General features: G+C 32.0%; 1 protein-coding gene across 2 annotated transcripts in view; it reads left to right on the plus strand.

Moving 5' to 3' along the window:
- Positions 1 to 20,668, plus strand: part of LOC118193741 (uncharacterized) — a 127,060-nt gene that overhangs the window by 70,828 nt on the left and 35,564 nt on the right. For both annotated transcript variants that reach the window (XM_035364869.2, XM_035364871.2), the window contains 2 exons: positions 13,659 to 13,726; positions 17,218 to 17,396. In XM_035364869.2, coding sequence (XP_035220760.1) covers positions 17,226 to 17,396 — 171 coding nt within the window. In that variant the 5' untranslated portion in view covers positions 13,659 to 13,726; positions 17,218 to 17,225. The remainder of the gene's footprint in view (positions 1 to 13,658; positions 13,727 to 17,217; positions 17,397 to 20,668) is intronic.

Genomic DNA, 20,668 nt, shown 5'->3' on the forward strand with positions numbered 1-20,668 from the left:
AGAACAATGTGAAACTTTAAATAAGTAGCAGACGAAATGACAGCGTCACGTGCAAAACAAGTAAAATGAACTTTTCTATAATAAAAAGAATGCGTCGAAACGTTTTCCTTTTTTCTTTGTCTGTATTGTCTTATCTTTATCTATTTTCAAACACATTGTTTAAAAATATTTGGTAATTGTAAAATTATTATAACAAGTTAAAGAAATATCAAAACTGCTAAACTTTTTGGCGACGCCTTCTTGCAGGTCCTGCGACCCGCAGTTTAAAAAAACGCTGTTTTAAAAAACATTTAACACCTCATGACTATAATATTCTTTAAAACCGCTCAAATAATCCTTTGATCTCATTATGGCCATAGTCGAATTAATGCTGCGGTATTTACTGGTGTTATGGTTTAATTTTTTTAAATATTATATCTGATAACTTTTTCCTGGACTATAAAGTCTGCATCGTTATTTCCAAAGTAGAAGGGCTTTTCGGAAAATTTCCGATGATATTAATTTCCATTCCGGTTCCACTACTTTCCAGAGACTATCAATCGTGGTGAGTTTGTGCGTAAAATGAGCTGTTTTCGAGAAAAGGTATGATAGTTACATCCATGATTAGATCATTAGATCCATGATTAGATCATTAGTCATTAGATCCATTCATCAGAGAATTTGCAGGAATGCGTTTAAAAGATATATATGCAATACCTATATAAGTCTTCATTTTTTCAAAGAATGCCGTGGTATACGTACTTTTGGAAGTATGTCTTATTGCTTTGTCTTGATGAAGTTTCACTCTTTGAAAATCACTGGAATAAAAAAATGGAATTTCTTCTGTAAATCTAGGATGTGAAACTTTCTCTTGATAGTACGTTGAGTTGATTTTATTATTTTCCCCACTCTTCTTATTTTTAATTTCCCACTGCATCCTACGACAATCACAAACCCCTTCCTGAAACTTTCTTTGCATTGATCAAACCAGATTTATACATTTTTTCACTTCATTTTCGATAATAATAAACCTTAGCACAAAACCATATTCTTCAAGCCACAGCTTGTTAACTTGCGATATTTTGAAAGAAGAATCAGTTAAAAAAAGCAGCAGACGATATTTTTCATTTCAAATAATAAGCTGTTGCCAGTAATGTTTATGATTTGAGTTTATTTATTCAGTAATAACTTTCTGGTTTATATATCTAGAAAAAGAAGTACGTTAAAATCTAGATACACGTTGTAAATAATATTTCCGAAGCGACTTCGGCATCTGAGAGAGAAAATAAAATTATTCCGTGTTAAACTAACTAAAAGTAAGTAAGTACTATTATGTAAAATTAAATGCAAACGTCTAAAAATTCTGATGCTATCCGAAGAGAACTTACAGAAGAAATACACGTGAGAAAAGGGAAAAAAATATTCATATGTCAGAATGTCATACTTTTCAAAAATATGTCATAATATCTGTTTCAATCAAAAGCAAGGTTCGGAAGTTCATTCGATTTCATTAATATTATCCTTTATATGATAGCTACATTTTCGCATAATTTTTACTGAATGCGTACCAGACATAAAGTTTTTATGGAGCAGTAATATTTTATTCTTTTCGATTTTTTTAGTTTTTAAGAGTCACTAAAAGTAGCGTTTAGAAGTTCGGTAATGTCGAAATTTCCTCTCTAATGCAAAGTTTGAAAACGAACTTGTGTAAAATTATACAACTTGTGTAAATTTGTACATTGATGAAGTTAAGCTTATTTTTAATCACATTTGAGCGTAAAGTTTTATCAGAAACGTCCTTGGTTTGAGATTGCTATGAAGAAATTGAAGTGAGTATGAGACTTATGTTTCTAATTAAAAAATGTAACTGAAAATTGCCTATGATCCATTATTTTGCTGATTATATTAATATAAAGGAAACTAAAAGGAATCGCACACCATGTATATGGAAAAGAAGCACTCTGATTTGAAATTTAATTTTTACTCTGCGTAATTCGAAAAGCTGAAGTAAAATAAGCAAATAATAATAAAACACAGAACAATCGTAATATCGTGCATGTTATCTTCTTGGAATGCCATAAAAGCTTCCGCATGAGATATTTTCTTTTGGTAATTTTTGAGTATAAATTCCTGAAACTCTAAAATTAAGTAATCATTTCTGTGAAGTATAAGAACATAAATACGTACACTTGTGTATGGGCATCAATCAAGCCTAATTATTCCCTCGCTAAAATGTTCAAGCATAACTCTAGAATTGCTGCGCATCTAAAAGCACACTATCTGGAAGCAAGAAAAATCTTCTGTGGCTGGGGAAAACATGAAGGAAGGATTATAAAAATAGGCGAGGGCGTGATTGAAACTTAAGAGACTCTCTTCGGATCTCCCACCCTCTTTGTGCCACCTTTCTCCTCTCCTGCAGCGAAATAAAATGAAAGGCGGAAGGATTTAGCCCGTTTTTCTAACCACACGAGTCACATTGTTGGCGATTGCATTGACTTTCCCCTGGTGAATCGAGTCGTTCATTGTGAAGGGTACCGTACAAAACTCTTCTCCCCCCTACCGCCTGTATTACATACGGCAGTAAAAAATAAAGAATGGTCTACGGATTTCAGGTATTGCTAGAAACTGATCCCGCCGGATTTGATACAACTGCCGAAAAAGATTAAGATGCGAATCTGAAAACAGTTACCACCTTCTCATCTCACTTCCAAGATAATCTACTTTTCCTGCAAGAAAGGGGAATAATTCTTAGAACTTCATTCCTCCGCTTCCACATGCTATCTTTTCCCTTTTTTTAGTCACCACTTTTACGTTAGATCTAAAATGTTTGGATTAGTTTATTCTTGTTGCTGAGTTCCTATAGTGAGCTGCTAAAACGAGAGGATCTGGGTTTAAGCATAGATCCTTTCATGCTTTTCGCGTCATTTATCTTCTATGCGGACTTGTGGAAAGATTTCCCTGGAGTTTTTGGTTCACTTCAAATACCAAAAAATACTCTACTGCTTTTCTGAATTTTTTTTTTTTTTGGGGGGGGGGGGTTATTCTACCAAACACATTCTACTTTTTTGATCGAATTGTTTTCACATTTTCAAAGTTTAAAACGTACGAATGGATAAATTTATATGTGTCTGGCCGGATACTATGATTAGAAATCTTGTCATATTAATCGTCAGTTTTCATTTGAAATGCTTTTATGATAAAGCAAAATTTTATAACAAGGTCTTTTTGAGATTTTGTGTGATTTAATAATTTTAACATAACAGATAATTTCATAGAAAGCTGACTATTAAGAATTGCGTTTCACAATGATTCCTTCCCATTCATTACTGCATTTTTCATCTCTACTCTATAAAAAATTTTCTATTTTAAGTTTACTTAATGAGTCATCTGTTTATGAAGAAAACGTATTGCATATTATTGCAGGCTTGAAAGAATGTAATGATATGTATCTCGCATTCATACAAGTTGAGTAGAAAATTAATCAATGATCACCCACGAGCGTGCTGTCGTAGTGTGATTGGTAGCATATCCAGATAGCAACTGAAAGATGCGTGATTCAAATGCGCTCAAGAGCGTAACTGATTTCTCATGTTATCCTCTTTGGAAAAACTAGGTGTTTCTACAGTAGAGCTTCTGCTAAAATGAGGTGGACGATAAGTCGTCATCACTCGGATTTCGTGAACTGGGTCTCGTCCTTTCCCGAGTCGACCTTTTAAGTGGAGAAAAATATAAAGAATCCTCTCATTTTCATCTGCTCTCGTAAATTAGTTAGCAGCTGAACGAATCTCGGGAAAAGCATGTACAAGTCTTCACGTTCTTGTTCCGAAACTCCTAATATGTCTGTACAGCAAAGAAACTTTTTTTCGGAAAATCTTATATCTAAAAGCAAATGGAAAAATTTGCTTTAAAAAATACTTCATTTACCTTAACACACTTACATTTGTATCGTATATGAATACATCTATTATTGTAAACGTTCAAAGAATATTACTCACTATTTAAAATTTAGGATCAGGTAGAATGTGATCTTGATATTTATCTCAGTGATATTTTCTTACAAAATACTGTATAAAAAATTACTTTTCCAAAAATGTGCGAAATGAATGTTTTTTAAATCATAGTACTCATTCTTAATCTAATATTTATTCTAAATTTTAGATCTGAGTTACTCGAAATCCCATTTCAGGAATAGATCTTTGATTTTCTCAAAACATTAACACTCAACCTTCAAGTAATTTGAATTTAAATTTATTTTCAGCTGTTTAGATGTGTCAACAAAGAATGAAGAGCATAATTTTATCTCTTATTTCACCGGCAATGTGCAAATAATAGCAGAATTTAATTGTCTCTTAAAAGGAAAATAAGGGAATATTAAGATACGCAGGCGTTAAGAGATATACAGATCTAAAAATCTCTTTGTACCTTCATTCCTTGTAAAAGAGGGAAAGTGGTATTTTCTGTTGATTACTTTCCTTATTCTACGCTAAAGATTTTGGTCAAGTTAGGTCATTTGAATACGGCAAAATCTGTCTAACACGATGGATGCTTTCGTGGATAACTGTCTGAGTGAAAATAGCCCACATTTACGTTAAAAATGGGGAAATAAAACACTAAAACTAACCACGCTGCCAATCCCGTTAGCCTGGGTCGAACTACCATCATTCAGCGGTCTTAAACATTTTTTCCATTGGTGGGGAGCTAAAGTATTAAAAAATCAATGCGAATATTCTAACCATCAGATCCATACCTTGATTGTGGATATATCCTTCCAAAAATCTCCCACTCAAAATAAAAATGTGTTTTGATTTTACTTCTAGCGAAGCATTTTTTTATATGATCTAATCTTTAAGATTTTTAATGGTGTTATTTAAATGATTTTCAATACATCTATTCTAAAGCCATGTATATCGAGATAAATATATCTGTATGGAATAAATGCGAGAGATCATAGTAACTCTTGTGGCAATAAAAAGACTTTATTCTAAATCATTTCAAATGCATGAAGTTTCTATTGATTTAAATGAATTACATTTGAGCTTTCCTTTCCAAGGCCCACTTATGACAGTCTGGTGCCCTAAGCCGCTGAACCGTAACTAGAGAGGGGTAGACAGAGGTATCGGCCCCAGGAGGCACATTTTGGGGGCGACACTTTTCATGTGAAACTTATTATAGGCGTTAGTCAGAAGCAACTTCGAAGCAGACAAGCTAACTGCCATTTAGTGAATTCACTACGGTTCACTACGGTTACCTTTAAATGACCTTATCGGGAAGATAGATATTTTCATGGAAATCTAAAATTCCCTTTTAAGAGCTTAAAGAACGAGAGTTGGCTCATATTCACGTTACGAAAGGGGAACTGGCTCGTATTTACGTTTTGCAAATGCGAAAGCACCATTATATACCCCAAGTTACATATAAGTAAAACACAAAAGGCAGCTAGCCCGTTACTTGGAATTTTACCCCAAGTCGAACTGCCAGTATTCAGCCGACGTATCATCGGGGACGTGAAGAATCACGAGATGCCAAATTGCGACATGAAACTGTATTAGAAGAGAATTGTTCTACACTGAAGAGAGTGTTTGAAGAAATTACGAACATACTTCAATAGTTTCAGTTTTTTTGCTAGGGACGCCCAGACGGTATAGTTGTTAGGAAAGCCTGACTGCGATAACAAAAGGTCAGATTTCGTATCCCGGAGAAAGCATGGATATAATTTTGTCTGTCTCTTTATAGGAGGTAGCGATGGCCGCCTATTAAGTGCCTCCACAATAAAATGACCACCACTTCCTTAAGTAGTGGCCATTGCCGTTATAAGCAAATTATAGTTATATAGAAAAACATTTTCTTGCTAGGCCTTTTTACTCCATCGAAGCTTCTGAATGAAATTACGAATGACAATTAAATTACATTTTTAATGACATAAATATGGAAGAATTCCTCATTGAGAAAGAAATACCTCCGAGTTTTATTCCTGTTACTGTTGAAAAGACAAAATCGAAAAGTGGAAGGGCAGTCGCTTTGAACTTTTAAAATTTATTCTAAAATACTGTGTCAAAACTAAATTCCAAATGATGTATTCTACTTCGAGTTTTCCTCACACTTTTCTCACTGTATTATTTGTTGTGAGATAATTGTTTCTAGATACAAATCGGTTAAGAAGCACCTAATACTTAAAAATGAGTATCTTGTATTTAACTATACTGAACTGTGTAGAAAGGAGCAACAGGAGTAATATAGCTAGCTTCTAGAACGCCATCGACGATTTTGCTAACAGAAGAGAAGCAAAATAACACTTAAATGTTGGAATTAAAATTTTATTTCGAAAACTAGCACAGAGTTTTTATTTATTTCCCTGTGTGTCGTTTCAATATTTTTTATAGCCTTGACTTTCTAGTTTTCATTGAGAGGGTTGGCAAAAGGTCTAGTTCGCGCCACAGCCTAAACAAAATATTATTTCATATCCCTCGGAGCAAAATACCTTAAAACTCAATATTAAATCGAAGAAGACGGAAATGCTGAAACTCTATTTGCCATTAAAATACCCTTTTCGTTTAAGTCAGGGTTTCTTAAACTTTTTCAGTCACGATCCTTTTTTATCACTGAGATTTTTTCGCGACCCCCAGGGCCCCATATTATTTACAAATTTTTGTGGGACTGCATAAGTATTGCGCAAATCCGACACACGCGTGAGTGAGACTGTCAATTGTTCCACTTTCACTGTTATATACTATTGTAGTTTTAGGAGGTCATTAACTTAATTTCTAATTCTAAGACATAGAATAATGTGAAAATTTTAAATAAGTAACAGATGAAATGACAGGGTCACCTGCAAAGCGAGGAAAATGAACGTTTATATTATAAAAAGAAATGCGCCGAAACGTTTTCGTTTTTTCTTTGTTTGTATTGCTTATCTTGATATTCAGATGCATTGTGTAAAAATATTTCGTAATTGTAAAATTATTATAATAAGTTAAAGAGATATCCAAACTGCTAAAATTTTTGACGACCCCCTGCTACCTACATTTTAAGAAACTCTGGTTCAAGCTATAAAACACCAAATATTTTAGATCCATGTTATGGAATCGATTCATTAGAAACAGCAGTTGGTTGTACAGCAAATTTTGGACTCTTGCTTGAAGTCATTTTCACATTCATTTTATCACTCAGTATACTATGGATTTTATTAAACTCAGATAGTTATTATCTTTTCAAATAAGAACTCTTGGAAGTTGCAGTTGTAAAACGTTCTTCTTAATTGACGAGCTCATAGACATAAATTCTCTTTTAATCTGGCTTTTAATTTCAGGGAACCATTTTGCTTACATTGCAATAATTTCTTTTCATCCCTGAAATTCAAATACAATTTTTTCTCTTATTTGCTAAATTGATTTAAATAAGAATTTTCTGTCACATCTTGAGATGTTTCTGAAACGGCTGTGTATAAATAAGGAATTCAAAGTGCATGCTTTTCCTAGATGACTTTTAATAAAAGTAAATATGCATTAAATTTGCAAAAAATTAATTTCACCCTTTTTCTATTTCCAAATGAAAAGTCCATTTATAACGCATTTAGTATTAAAACTAGAGTTATATAACCATATTTATGAAAGACTTCACTTGAAATAATTATTTTTCCGTAAATAAAGTTACTATATAAAAATATCTCAGGGTAATTTATTATTAATATTACAGCCAGTCTTTAATAATGCTATGTATATACCATGCCCACAAAACTCTTTACCTGGCGTTTATTTTCGCAACCATTGGTCATAGACATATAATTCCAGTTCCACAAAAATGTCTTAAAAGACGCAATGGTTCATGTTTTGGCATTTTTGCATTTAAACAAACCATTTTTATAAAACTTGCGAAATTTAACTTTTTATGTGTTTCTCCGGACCCTATACTTATATTTAGAAAAATGTTATACAACTTCTCAAAAATAAAACACAAAATGTTTGACTCCCGTATGATAAAAAAAATACCGAAATATTTTATTTCAAAAATCTGCCTTTTTTGACGTCATTTTTAATTTGCATTGAGGGGTTGAATGTTAAATATATTATAAAAATTCGGAGCTGACTTTTTTTCTATCTTAATGCCATTTAACGATATTCTTTCGGGACTTACTAGTCTTCAGTTTATAATTTTATTACATTGGGTAAAAGAAAGAATTTTTACACAATTTATAAGTTTTCAAGCTTTAAAAATAAGTCAATAATATTCTTACGAAGTTTTAATTTTTTTTACAATCATAATCTGGTAATCGTATAAAAATTCTTTAAAATGCAAATATTTTTTATTTTTGTATTACTTCAAATAATATTACGAGTTGGCTAGGTGCCAACAGTGGAGCCTGTCAGTGTTTTCTTAGAATACTGACAGAATAAGATCTCCATTTCGGAAAAAAGTTATACTGATTAATACTTTTCCCAATGATCTGCATCTAAATACTCGTCGCCTAATCTCCTTATGTCATAAACCTTTTGAACTAATATTTTATTTTTAATTCCGTACAAATGCAAACATTTCGCTCTTCAGTTTGTATTCGGTTCCTGAATATATTCGCCTTTAATAGCAAATATCTTGGTTAATTTTTGCCGTACGAGATCAAAATTTGCATCTTGTTTTTTATAACGAATGTAACATTTTCTTAAAAATAGAAATGGAAGGAATGTTTAAAAAATAGATTTCGTAATTTTGTGAAACTAATTTTCTTTAAATTTAAAAATGCGAAAATAGGAATCTTCGTATCATTTAGAACAGTTTTTTAAATGGAAGCACTTGTCTGCAACCACCGATTGCGAAAATAAACGCGGGTAAAGGTTTTTGAGGACACGACGATGTATATTTCTTTGAGTTTGTGGTATATTCTCAATTAAATCCATCATTGTTCTCAGAAAAAAGCAGAAGTTCTTGCGTATCTGTAAAGTTGTCAATGGCATTTACCAACAAGGAGAGCCTAAGCATCATTTCGCAGACGCTTCAGAGAAGATCGGCAACTCTTGCGCAAGAAACGCCAGAGAAAGTCAACGGCTGTCCGGTCTTTCACTTGCCTTCCAATTCGATTTCCTACTCACTTTCTTGGTTGCGAGAAGGAAAAAGGTTAGCGTTTGTCGACCTTGATCCACATTTCACATGCCCCACCCAAAGCATGCATTCATTCTTTTCGCACTTTTATTTTCTGTTGCGATTTCTATTTCAATACGACCTTCCATACGCACCTTCGATTAGTGATGCAAGGAATGTTTACTTTTGCATAATAGAATTCAGAGGGTCTTCATTAACATAGAAGAACAACAGTCGTTATCTAATGCCAGGTTCGGCATATGTAGGCGCTGAAACTGGCTAATCTCTGTTATTAAGTAATGAAGGATCTGTATCTATCTATCTATCTATTTATCTATGTTCCTCTTATTGTGGGAAGATGTTGGCACCTAGAGCTACCCAGTTTTGAACACGCGTGGTCCTTCATCCGAACATATGCACCTCGAAGCTCGAATTTTGAATTAAAATATTTGTTATTTATTTCATATCTTTGACTAATTTAAAGAATTTTCGATTAACAAACTCGACTGTTTAAAAGCGGGCAAAGCATAACACATTTATGTTTCGGTTTCGTTTTAGTATCGATGTCACGCTTATAACCACTCATGTAGTTCCTAGAAATGGATTTAGGCAAAATTAAAATATGAAATATGATCTTAAAATGTAAGTGTTTCTACCATTTAAAAGCAAACGTTCAGTGGTTAAATGTATTTTAGTCTTTCTTCAGTGCCCACCAATAGCCGAATGAATCGTTAAGACTATTGAATACTGGTAGCTTGACACGGGTTTGAGCCCAGGTGAACATGGTGGCTGGACGGTTGGCTTTCGCGATTTTCCTCACGCGTACCGTAATAGCCAGTTTCCTTTAGACTGTCTTTCATGAAATCATCCCTTCCCTTATACAGATATTCCTAAATGAAATGAAAAGTGTAATAGATTTAACTGTCGCTTTAGTTGCTTTCGAGAATCGTTTGTCCACATAGAAAAATGTCCAAATGATATCAGTATGGCAAATTGCACTAGCGCTATATGCTGAAAAGGAGAGAAACCTTTCTAGAGGACTAAGGGAAAGTATGTCGTATTTATGTCGCATATGCGAAAACTACGAAAGTCAGCCATGAAGCCAACCCATTCACTGGGATCGAACTCGTGTGGAATTTTCAGTATTCAGTGCTCTTAACCGCACGGGGATTAGTAGAGCTTTACACAGAATGTACGGAAAAAAAGAAAAAAAAGTTTTTGTCTCGCGATTATCAGAAACAGATGTTTTGGGCTTATAGGAATCATGTGATAATCTGTCAGATAAAACTTTTTAAAGGTATTTTTACGTACTATTTATATTTTTTGAATTTATAAATTTATGTGAGTAGATCGTTCAGGAATATGTTTGAGAAACACACGCTGTACTTGTCTCTTTTATTTTTTTAGTCCAAAGGGACAATTTGCCCAAAAGGACTATTAATTTCCTTTTTAGCATTTTGTTCACTATAAAAGGCGTATCACTTTTCAATTTGTTGCCACCAAATGTTAGAGCCCTGCATTGGATTAAAAAAATTAAATAATGAAGAATCTGCATAAATGCATGTAAGTTTCTTGCATTGTGATAAAATAACGGTACCTAGAGCCATAAAATTTTGAATAACGTTCCACCCGAATATGAGCATCTGAAAGGCCAATTTTAGAATTTGTTTTATTATCTACTAGCAGTTACATTGCCAGCCTTTGTCTGGCTTTTAAATGTACCGTAAAAATGCCTGAAGGGAGCACCAAACGTTAAATTAAAAACTGCGCAGAATTTTACTCTGTAGAACAACTTCATTAAAAAAAAAAAAAAAAAAAAAAAAAAAAAATTAAAAAAAAGTATTACATATAACAAAATTACAATGAAATAAGCAATATCCTTTGACACAAATATTAATTATCCTAATAAATAAATTAACCAACTTCTCGTTGCCTTCTCTCACAAACTTTCAGTATCCAAGAGAAACATTAAATTTAAAAACTGCACACAATTATCTCCCTCATTTTCCCAAGTGGCAAAAGTGCTGATTTTCAACAGTCAGCATTCCAGTATACAATTGTATGAACAACTCTTGCCAAAACCACATTTCTGAAAGAATGAAACTATTCAAAATGATGCGATAAAATCGAAAAGATAAAATTTAAAACAAATCTGATTCGAATTTTAAAAAAAATCGCTTCAAGGTGCACTGGCTCTTGTCTAGATGCATCTATATACCAAATTTCGTAGCCCTCGGTCACGCGCAGCACGAAGGAAAGACTCTTTCTTTTACTATATGTAGAGATTTCATATTTTGTAAACCTTTAACGAATTTTTGATTAACAGACTTAACTATTTCAAAGCGAGCAATAGCAACATTGTACGAAAAAAAAAAAAAAAAAAAAAAAGAAACTCAATTTTATCTCCAACTTAGGAGACTGTGTATCAGAAATTCTAAAGATGTGCTCATTTTAAAATTATTTTGTGATATTACTGTTGAATTGAATTTTATGGTTTAAGTTCGAAGAACATGATATTTAATAAATAAAGGTAACGCACAAAAGTTTAGAAAACGCCAGTAGCTAGGGGAGCTGACTGTTATACCGAAATAGCCGGATTCGAATCCCTGAGAAGGCATGAATGTAAACTGTTTGTCCTCTTATAGAAGGTAACGGTGGACGCCTATTAGGTGCCTCCATTAGAAAATTACCACCAGCCTTAGTAGTGGCGAAAACCTGAAAACAGCTAATGCCCGCTATTTAAAAAGTTTCATTTTTTAAAAGAGTCTAGTATGTCTCAAAACCCTATATCATTTTACGTGAAATAACTGTCTGGACATTGATTAAATCTCCATTATTTTACGATACAGAATTTTAGCCTTTTCTTGGGAAGTGTCAAGGTCACCATACTTGCGCAACAAGATCACAACGCACATCATCATTTAGAGAACCAAAAGCGGGGAGAGGTATGTGAGTGATGGGCCTCACATAACCTTTAAAATAGCGGTCGCTGAAGGTCGATGAACCTTCACTTCATGTTAGTGAGATAGAATCCAAAAGTATACCTCAAAACCAACTTTAATTACAAATTATTGACAGTTGCTCACAGGATTTTGTTTCGAAATTTAGCTGGAGGGCTTCAAATGTATTATAAACTAAAACAAATATTTTGAGCATCCAAGGTCTATTTTTTCCAATTTGTTAGATCTGTAGTGCCATTATACAATAACTTATGTCTTGATTATCAATGGTTCCAAATTTACAGGGACAGATGCAGATGAATCGAATGTATATATTAGAAAGATATCATAAACACTGCAATTTCAATTTACTGAAGTTGTGATATACAATAAATAAATAAAATAAAAAATACAAGGTTCATATATTCAAGACGACAACTACGATAGCATTTTGTTCGGAAGTATGGAATTAAATTTTAGAAGCTTTACACGTGTTATTTAGAAGTGCAACATGGAGATAAAATTTTACGCGATTTGCAGCTTTATAAGTTGCCTGGTAGCATTAAACTCCTGTATTACCTCATGTTAAAAAAAACTTGTTATTCCCTGTTATATTGCGACATTTCATTTCTTTCACACGCTTTCGGTTTCTTGGTTTTCATGTTTTTTTAATGATTTCATTCATTTCCGGTTTATCTTCTCATTATCAACTTTCCTTCCATCACTGCTCATATCATAATTCAAAGAACAGCTTATGCAGTAAAATGTTAACTTTTCTTCGAAAAATTATGTTATTGATAGACACTTGTCAAGAACGTTGAAATGTGACTGTCATGTTCGCTAATGTATTTTAGCAAATCATACTGTTAACAACATCACATATTTATTGATTTCGCTAGATTTTGTAAATATCCATGATTCTAGTATTTTAGTCCTGGATAATTCTTCCCCATCAAATGAGTTGCTTCTCATAGTAGGCTGAATAGACGAATTAGTACACTTCATTTTGATTTCTACTATTCTTATTCTGCGCCAGTATTAATTTAAATATTATTTTGTTATTAATTGTTTTCATTATTATTGTAATTATTTGTTTGCGTTTAAATAAATAATACTACAAATTGCATTTTAAAATCTCCAAATTATGGCCTAGCGCATTCGAAATGTTATCACTTAAAATTTCAAAAACTTTTAAAGTATATTTACAAAAATTTTTAAAGTATAAAATTATAAGATTAAAACTAAATTATAATTTGATGTTGATACGTAGATTTTCTTTTAACAGTTTTAAGTTAAGCTGTTACGATAGGCCTATTAGTTTAAGAATTCGACTCCAGAAATTAAAGACATAGAATATAAAATCTAATATTTAAATTAACTGTTCAAATAGGCAAAAGCAATCGAACAAATTTAATTAGAAATCAAAAACTAAAAACAGTTGGGAAAATTCTTTGAGCGCATGTTAATGTCTAAAACAATTCGCCACATTTTTAAAAATATATAATTTGAAATTTAGATGAAATAGTATGATCATTTTCTGTTCTGAGATATATAATTTTCAACGATGTATTAGAAATGCTTTGAAAATAAATAGGTTTATTTGTAAAAAGCATAACATAGTGCTCGGAACTATTAGCTTTCAGTCTAATAAAATTCTGTTTCTTTTTGTAGGCTTGAAATGCTGCGAAAAGCGATGGTTGACCCTCACGCACCTGATGAATGGACACGGTATTAGAGAGGTGAGTTTGTTTTGTAGTATCACTAGTATTTTACTTTGAAATTCTTTTATATATTTTATTGTTGTCTAGGGTAATTTATATATTACGGTAAACTTTTAATTCTGCCAAGATGTCGCCAAGTTTAAGTGTTAGTTATCGTGTGTGTTTAAGTGTAGAACGTTGTCGTTGGCGAAGAAAGATATTGTTATAAATTTTTCAAAACTACGTGACAACAACAGAGTATTAAAAGCGTTTTACAGAATTGCAAAGTAATAATTCTAAAAAACTATTTAATTGTAAAAGATCTGTTGCAAAATTAATTTTGATTTTACGTCTAATTTTATGCTTACATTTAAATTTTACACTGGCATGTTTCTCTTCTAATTTCATAGTCTGCAAATCACGATTTTTTTCTTAAAAAAGCAATAGGAACGACTTACAAGTTGGAGTTGTTTTATATATATATATAGAGAGAGAGAGAAGGCTTGCATAGAAATTTTTATTTCTCAGATTTGCACCAAACGACGTGTATCTAGAGGTCAAAATTGCCGTTATCTAAAAGCGTATATAAAAGCCTAAAATACTTTATATTAATTACCCATTTTTAGAATTTGGATCTTTACTATAACTTTTCCTTTTCATTAACCCTCATCAAGATGCAGATGAATTTACATACTATTTAAGGCGAGGGTTTTATATGTTTTAGAGATAGAGCTTCTGACAGCAACTCTCGCAGCTTTACTTTCTAACGCTTGCTCTACCTGTTAATATTCCGGTATGGGCAATTTTCTAGCTAAAGTTCAATAGCATCATTAAAGCTTGAGCCAGCTTAGCTAGAAGTTTGACATAGCTACAAATAAATTTTCAGGTTACAAATAAATTTTAAATTGCATTTTTAGTTTTCTGATTGATACCCGCAAGTGGCAGAGTTTGACTGTACGCACAAGTTGTGCTTTCTATTAAATTGAAATTTAATAAAAAGCTTATTTAAAACTTTCATAAGCCTATATCGTATTTGCACAGACGAAGTGATAACTTGCTTGGCAGTCTCATAGGGTCTCAAGGACATTTTAAATAATTTTATACAGTTAGGATCCTAGAAGCCTACTTATTAAGTTCATTTCTGAAGCAAACTAATAATTTTGGAATCAGTCGTTCAAGAGATATTTAAAATTACAGTGTAAATAATTATAAAATTTCTTACTATTTACTTATTAAGAAGTTGGATCTAATTTTTTGATAACTTGTTAAAACAAAGAGACCCTGCAGCTAAACTGTAGTTAATCCAAACGAAAAATGTTTTTCAGGACTTTTATATTCCTATATATATCGGTATCTTCCTTCTTGGTATTCTCTTTTCTAGTCAAAAGAGTGTTTTCATAATTGCGCCAATTGATTATAGAAAATTAAAAGAGTTTAAAATTGTTATAAGAAGATCTCATTTACGTTTCCATATCCTTCTGGTCTTTAGCGAAAATGACCGCTTCAGAGAGCATGGGTGTCTTTATTGAATTTTCGTTATCGTTATTCAAATAATATTTATTTCTGAAATAAGAGTTACGTTTAGAGGCGGTGAGAAATTTCATTCTAATATATTCAGTGAATGAATAATATATAATATTATACAACAAATTATAGTTTGGATCTGACTTCTCTAAGATCCTGACAGGGATGCTGCAGACATTAAGAGTAATTAAATTCAAAATTTGATATAATTATTTGATAATTATTTAACCTTCTGCTTTCAAAATTAGCTTTAGAAAAACATAGTACAAATAAATTTATCAGTAAAAGAGTTTCAACAGTTAGATGTTAAATGTTTTAATTGAGTACATGAAACAAAACCTGTATAGAATTTATTTCATTTATTAGTAGTCAAATATCGTAATATAATTTATCCATATTTCCAAAACATTTTGGCCTTCTATGAAGATGCTTGGTTTAGATAGAAGGACTATAAGAATTCCTTCTTTCTTTATCAATGCTTAGTGGTATTATTTTCAGAAACACTTTTCGTTTACAGAAATGGTCATCATAGGGCGGTGATCACTGTAAGAGGTTTTAATATGTTGTTACATTATTTCTGTAACAAGATGGTGAAGAGGTAGAATGAACTATTAGCTAAATTCAAAATGTTAGAACTCGTAAATAGTTAATAACTAGAAGGAAGGAAATATGCTTTGTACGCGAAAAAGATTTAAGTAGTTTCACGAAATTTTCTACTTAGAAGCAAGTGGGAAATCTGTTTAATGTGCCGCGAATTGATCTCGGCCGCGAAAAACTCCTGAGACGGAAATGCATGTTCGTAACACAAAGGCGTGCACTTTGAAATAAATTCGCATAAAAAAGAGACTTGCAAATAAAAAATTCAAATTGGAAATGACTACTTACACTTAAAAGGTTGTGCGAATCGTTGAGGCGTAAGGTTCCCTTTCCTATTGTTCTAGACACTGAACTCGCCTCTCGAAATTTCTCAAAAGCTTTGAATCAAATTTATTACTAGCTTTGAGAAATTCTTGGGCGCTCATTACTAATCCTCCTACATACTTTACTTAGCTGTATACTTTTAACTTCAAAATATAATCGAATCAAAGAAGCCATTAGCGTAAAATTTCTATCGATAAATAATACAAAATGATATTTCTTTTAAAATGTGAACAATTATGATTTTTAAAATTTGTTTATAAAGAACGCTTTTTGTAATTATTGAATTTGCCGATTAAAATGAATTTCATTCAGCCGCTTAAAATTATTTTATTTCAGAAATTTAATTATGGTATTATTTACTTATTTACTTTTGAGATTTAATTGTATTGTTACGATTATTATTCATTAGAAAAACATAAATTACACTTTTCATACAATATCACAATATGGATAAAATATATTATAACAATTTTTTTTGCATCCGAAAATAAATCAGAAATTTTTAAGAAAAGAATCACAAAAAGATAAGTTAAATTATTTGAATATGGTAAAATATATGAGGGCTATAAACATAAGAGAAATGATCTCCTCGTGGAGGACGTGCTAATGAAAACTGGTTCGTATTCACTTTACACGTAGGTAAACCCACAAAAACCAGCCAAGCAATCAGCACGTATATCTGAATCAAATTAAGACACATTTCTTGTATTCAGCTCTCTGCACCATTCGACCATTAGTAAGGCTAAATAAAAAAAAGAGAATGAGCTAACTAATGAACAATAAAATATGACTTCAGCATTGAGCTGCAGCGAAAGACACAAAATCCTAACCACGAGCTTAAAATCAGATATCACAGTTTAATTAATAATAAAGGCCGTTTACAAATTCCTCTGATGAAGAACAGCAGTTGCAGATACATTTAGCTCATAATGTAGATTATATATTTGTTCTCTGAAATTGTTTTGCATATAATAACTGAATTTACCATTTCTTAACAGTCAACATTTATTTTTTTATAATGCGATGTATTGCCTTCTTGATTTCTAATTTTCTTTTGCTCTTTTCGCGTTCGTGATCTTCCCAAGTCCCTAGAATGGAAGATGCTGGCAGTTGGGACCTTAGCACCATCAGGGAGGAGGATTTCGACCAACTGGCAGTGTATCTTGTAAGAGATCAACCATGTGAGGAAGATTGTCTGAACCGGGCAGAGGCCAGCTTGCCCAGGAACCTCATCCTCAAGGCCTCACCATCCCTAGGAGGCGATGTAAGTACCATAAATCTTTCAAAAGCTATGAATGTTGTCTTCGTAGTACAAGACCAAATATTATATAACAATAGCAGCTGTTTTATGCAAAGAAAACTCATTAGCAGAAAGGTATATGCAGGCAAAATAATTCGATTATTTACTCTTTTAGTAACTTTTGCTGTTTTTAACATTGAAGGAAACTTTTATTACAAGCGATCGTATGCATTCTATATGACATGTACACCACGTCCACTTTAAAATTTGCGATTTTTGACGTCATATTCAATTTTTATTTTAGGATCAATCATTAAATAAATTAGAATAATTCGAGATTGATTTCTTCCTTTTAAATTCAGAGATATTCTTCTGTTATTTAATTTAAATTATGTAAATTATTTCGCTGTTGTGTGATTTATAATGTTGTTACAATGGCTATGCTGAAATAAATTTCATACAAGTAATTTATAATTTTACGAACGCTAAAATTGCTTTATTGATATTCCCGTAAATTTTTTATTACTTTAGAATCATATTCTAATAATCGTAGAAAAAGTCCATTAAATTAAAAAAAACTTTTGATTTCAATTTATGCAAATACTTTTACGAGCTGGTTATGATCCATAACTGCCAATACTGAACAACTGAAATCTGTCAATATTTTCTAGAACACGAAATCTAGGAAATAACTTCAATTATACCTGAAAAAATTTATATTGATTCATACTTTTCATAACAACTGCGTAAAAATGCTCGTGACACAATCTGTTAAAATCAGAAACATTTTTATAAGCTGATATTTTAATTTTAGATATGTACAATTGCGCAGATTTCAATGTTGAGCTTTTCTACGGTTCCTGAATATGATCTCCAAATTTAAAATTAACTATCACAGCCAATTTTTATCGAACACAAATCATAATTTCTTCTTTGTATTTCATAATGAGTTTAAATTTTTCCTAAATATAGGTATAACGACCAGAAAAACATATAAAAAGTTGGATTTCGTAATTTTTATAAAAAGGAGATTTTAGACTTAAAAATGCCCAAACATGAATACTGCGTCATTTGAAACATTTTCTGTGAATGGAAGTATATGTCTACGACCAATGGCCGCTAAAATAAAATCCGTGTAAAGACTTTCGTGGGCAAGGTTTATGTCTACTCAACTCCAGGACAAAAGAAATTAACAGTTCTCAGCTTTGTGAACAATACTTTTGATTGATTGCTTGCTTTTATCATAAATTATATATTTAATTCAAAAGAATAAAACTGTTAAAAACATAATTTATAGAATTGGGAATGATTGTTTTCATGATATCATAAATATTACTTATTGTCGTCATTCACTACGCTGGAAACATTTTTTTAGCTCTTCCCCTAGTCTATTCTTCGAAGTTCTGAATTTAAGACAAATTTAGTATGAAAAAATGCAGTCAGTTAGTAAGCGCTTTCTTGAATATCTTTGAAATGTCTATGTATTAATGTTAATATTTTTTGATAAAGTATGGACTTACTTTATTTATCTCATTAAATATTATCATTTTGCTGATATCAGCTGAACAAGAACCATATTAGTATTTTTCATAAAGTTATCTACCCAACTTTGAAAAGTTTCCTTTGTACTGGAAGTATGTATTTGGTATTAAGAGTTAAGTAATTAAAATTCGTAATAAATTTCTTTGAATAACCTGTAGAACATCTGTGAATTTTGTTCTACGATTCTTTGGATATTAAAAGCACATGTTTTAAAAACAAAATTTTGAAAATATTGGATTTGGAATATAATGGAAGTGTAATAGCAGGAAATGTAGGTAAATTAATAATGGGCAACAATTGGAAAAGTGATATAGTCGCTTATAGTTATTCGACACAAAATGCCGTTTCGAGACTAATAGCCGTTCTGGGATAATAAAAAAAAAGGAAAATAAAGATAGTGCAACCTTTTTAGCAGGAAAATTGAAATTTTCCCGTTAATTTTATTATCATTTTAATGAACCTTATTTTATGCAATAAAATAATTACCCATGTCCAAGACAGAAATGTTCATCCAGAATTTCTGATGAATTCCCCGTATACGGTATCTAAGTCTCATTTATAACTTCACAGCTCTATTTTTGGATTACCTGTATCTTTTCCTGTAATTAGTGGATTCTCGCACGATTAGTGGAATAGCACGATTAATAAGAAGTTTACTTCAGAGCTACATATTCAGAACTTTCTGAGCGTTCTTTGATACTGAATATAGCCTACCAAATAAAGTCAAATAATATATTTAAGCTAAAATAACATTAATATATAGTAAAAGCAAGAACGATATGTGATATAAGTACAGTCTATACAAAGGAGGATTAATGTCCACTTATTGTTGTTTTCTTTAATCAGAATTAGCCGATTGTAAATATACTGGAGTGCTGAAAAGCAGTAATGATGGGGAAGGCTGATACATAATGAAGAATTTGTGTTAGTGGCAAATAATAGAGTTCTGGCGTACATGAGAAACAGAGGAAGAGAGTCATGTGTTAACTTTTCATCGTTTTCTAAATCCATCGTGCATGAAGGTAATTAATGCCTGTTTCAACAATATCTGCTTGTCTTCCTTAATGTTGACTCTCGAAGCTCATCGCCTTTTGTTACTAATGGGAAAGGCTTGAAGAGGAGAGTAATAAGAGAAAGAAGAAGAGGTTTGTTCATCTTTAGGGGGCATTTCATTGTCGACTGAATTTATCAGGCATGTTGATCATTAATGTTTGCATTTTTTGTGTTTGCCTATCTTGATACTAATTGCTGCTCAGACGGTACAGTCGTTAGGGGAGCCGACAGCGATTGCGAAACGCGCGGTTTCGAATCCCGGAGAAGCCATGAATGTAAAAATTGTCTGTCTCCCACAGAAGGTAACGGTGGCCGCCTATTAGGCGCCTCCATAATTAAATGTCCACCACTTCTGGCCTTAGTAATGGCGAAAGCCTAAAAGTGGCTCGTGTCCGCCATTTGAAAAAAAATCGTGTTATTGATTTTCAAAATTCAGCGCTTTTTATTACGAATGCCGAATGCTTGAAGTACGAGAGTACAAAATTTTTGCGTATTGGATAAATTGGCAGAAATTCAATTTTTGGCACCGTATCATTATTTGAAGGCATGCTGATCACTAAACTCTGCATCTTCTATATCTTTCTACTTTGATGCAGATTTTCGAAAGTGATGGGTTTTATCAGTAATGCAGAAAATTTGAAGCATGAGAGTACAGAACACTAGCAAATCGCAAATCGAAGAGAATGGAAGAGGTTTAATCA

The sequence above is a fragment of the Stegodyphus dumicola genome, chromosome 7 (genome assembly GCF_044657685.1).
Source record: "Stegodyphus dumicola isolate Sdum_Otavi_A_Nest chromosome 7, ASM4465768v1".
In the NCBI taxonomy this organism is placed as follows: Eukaryota; Metazoa; Arthropoda; class Arachnida; order Araneae; family Eresidae; genus Stegodyphus; species Stegodyphus dumicola.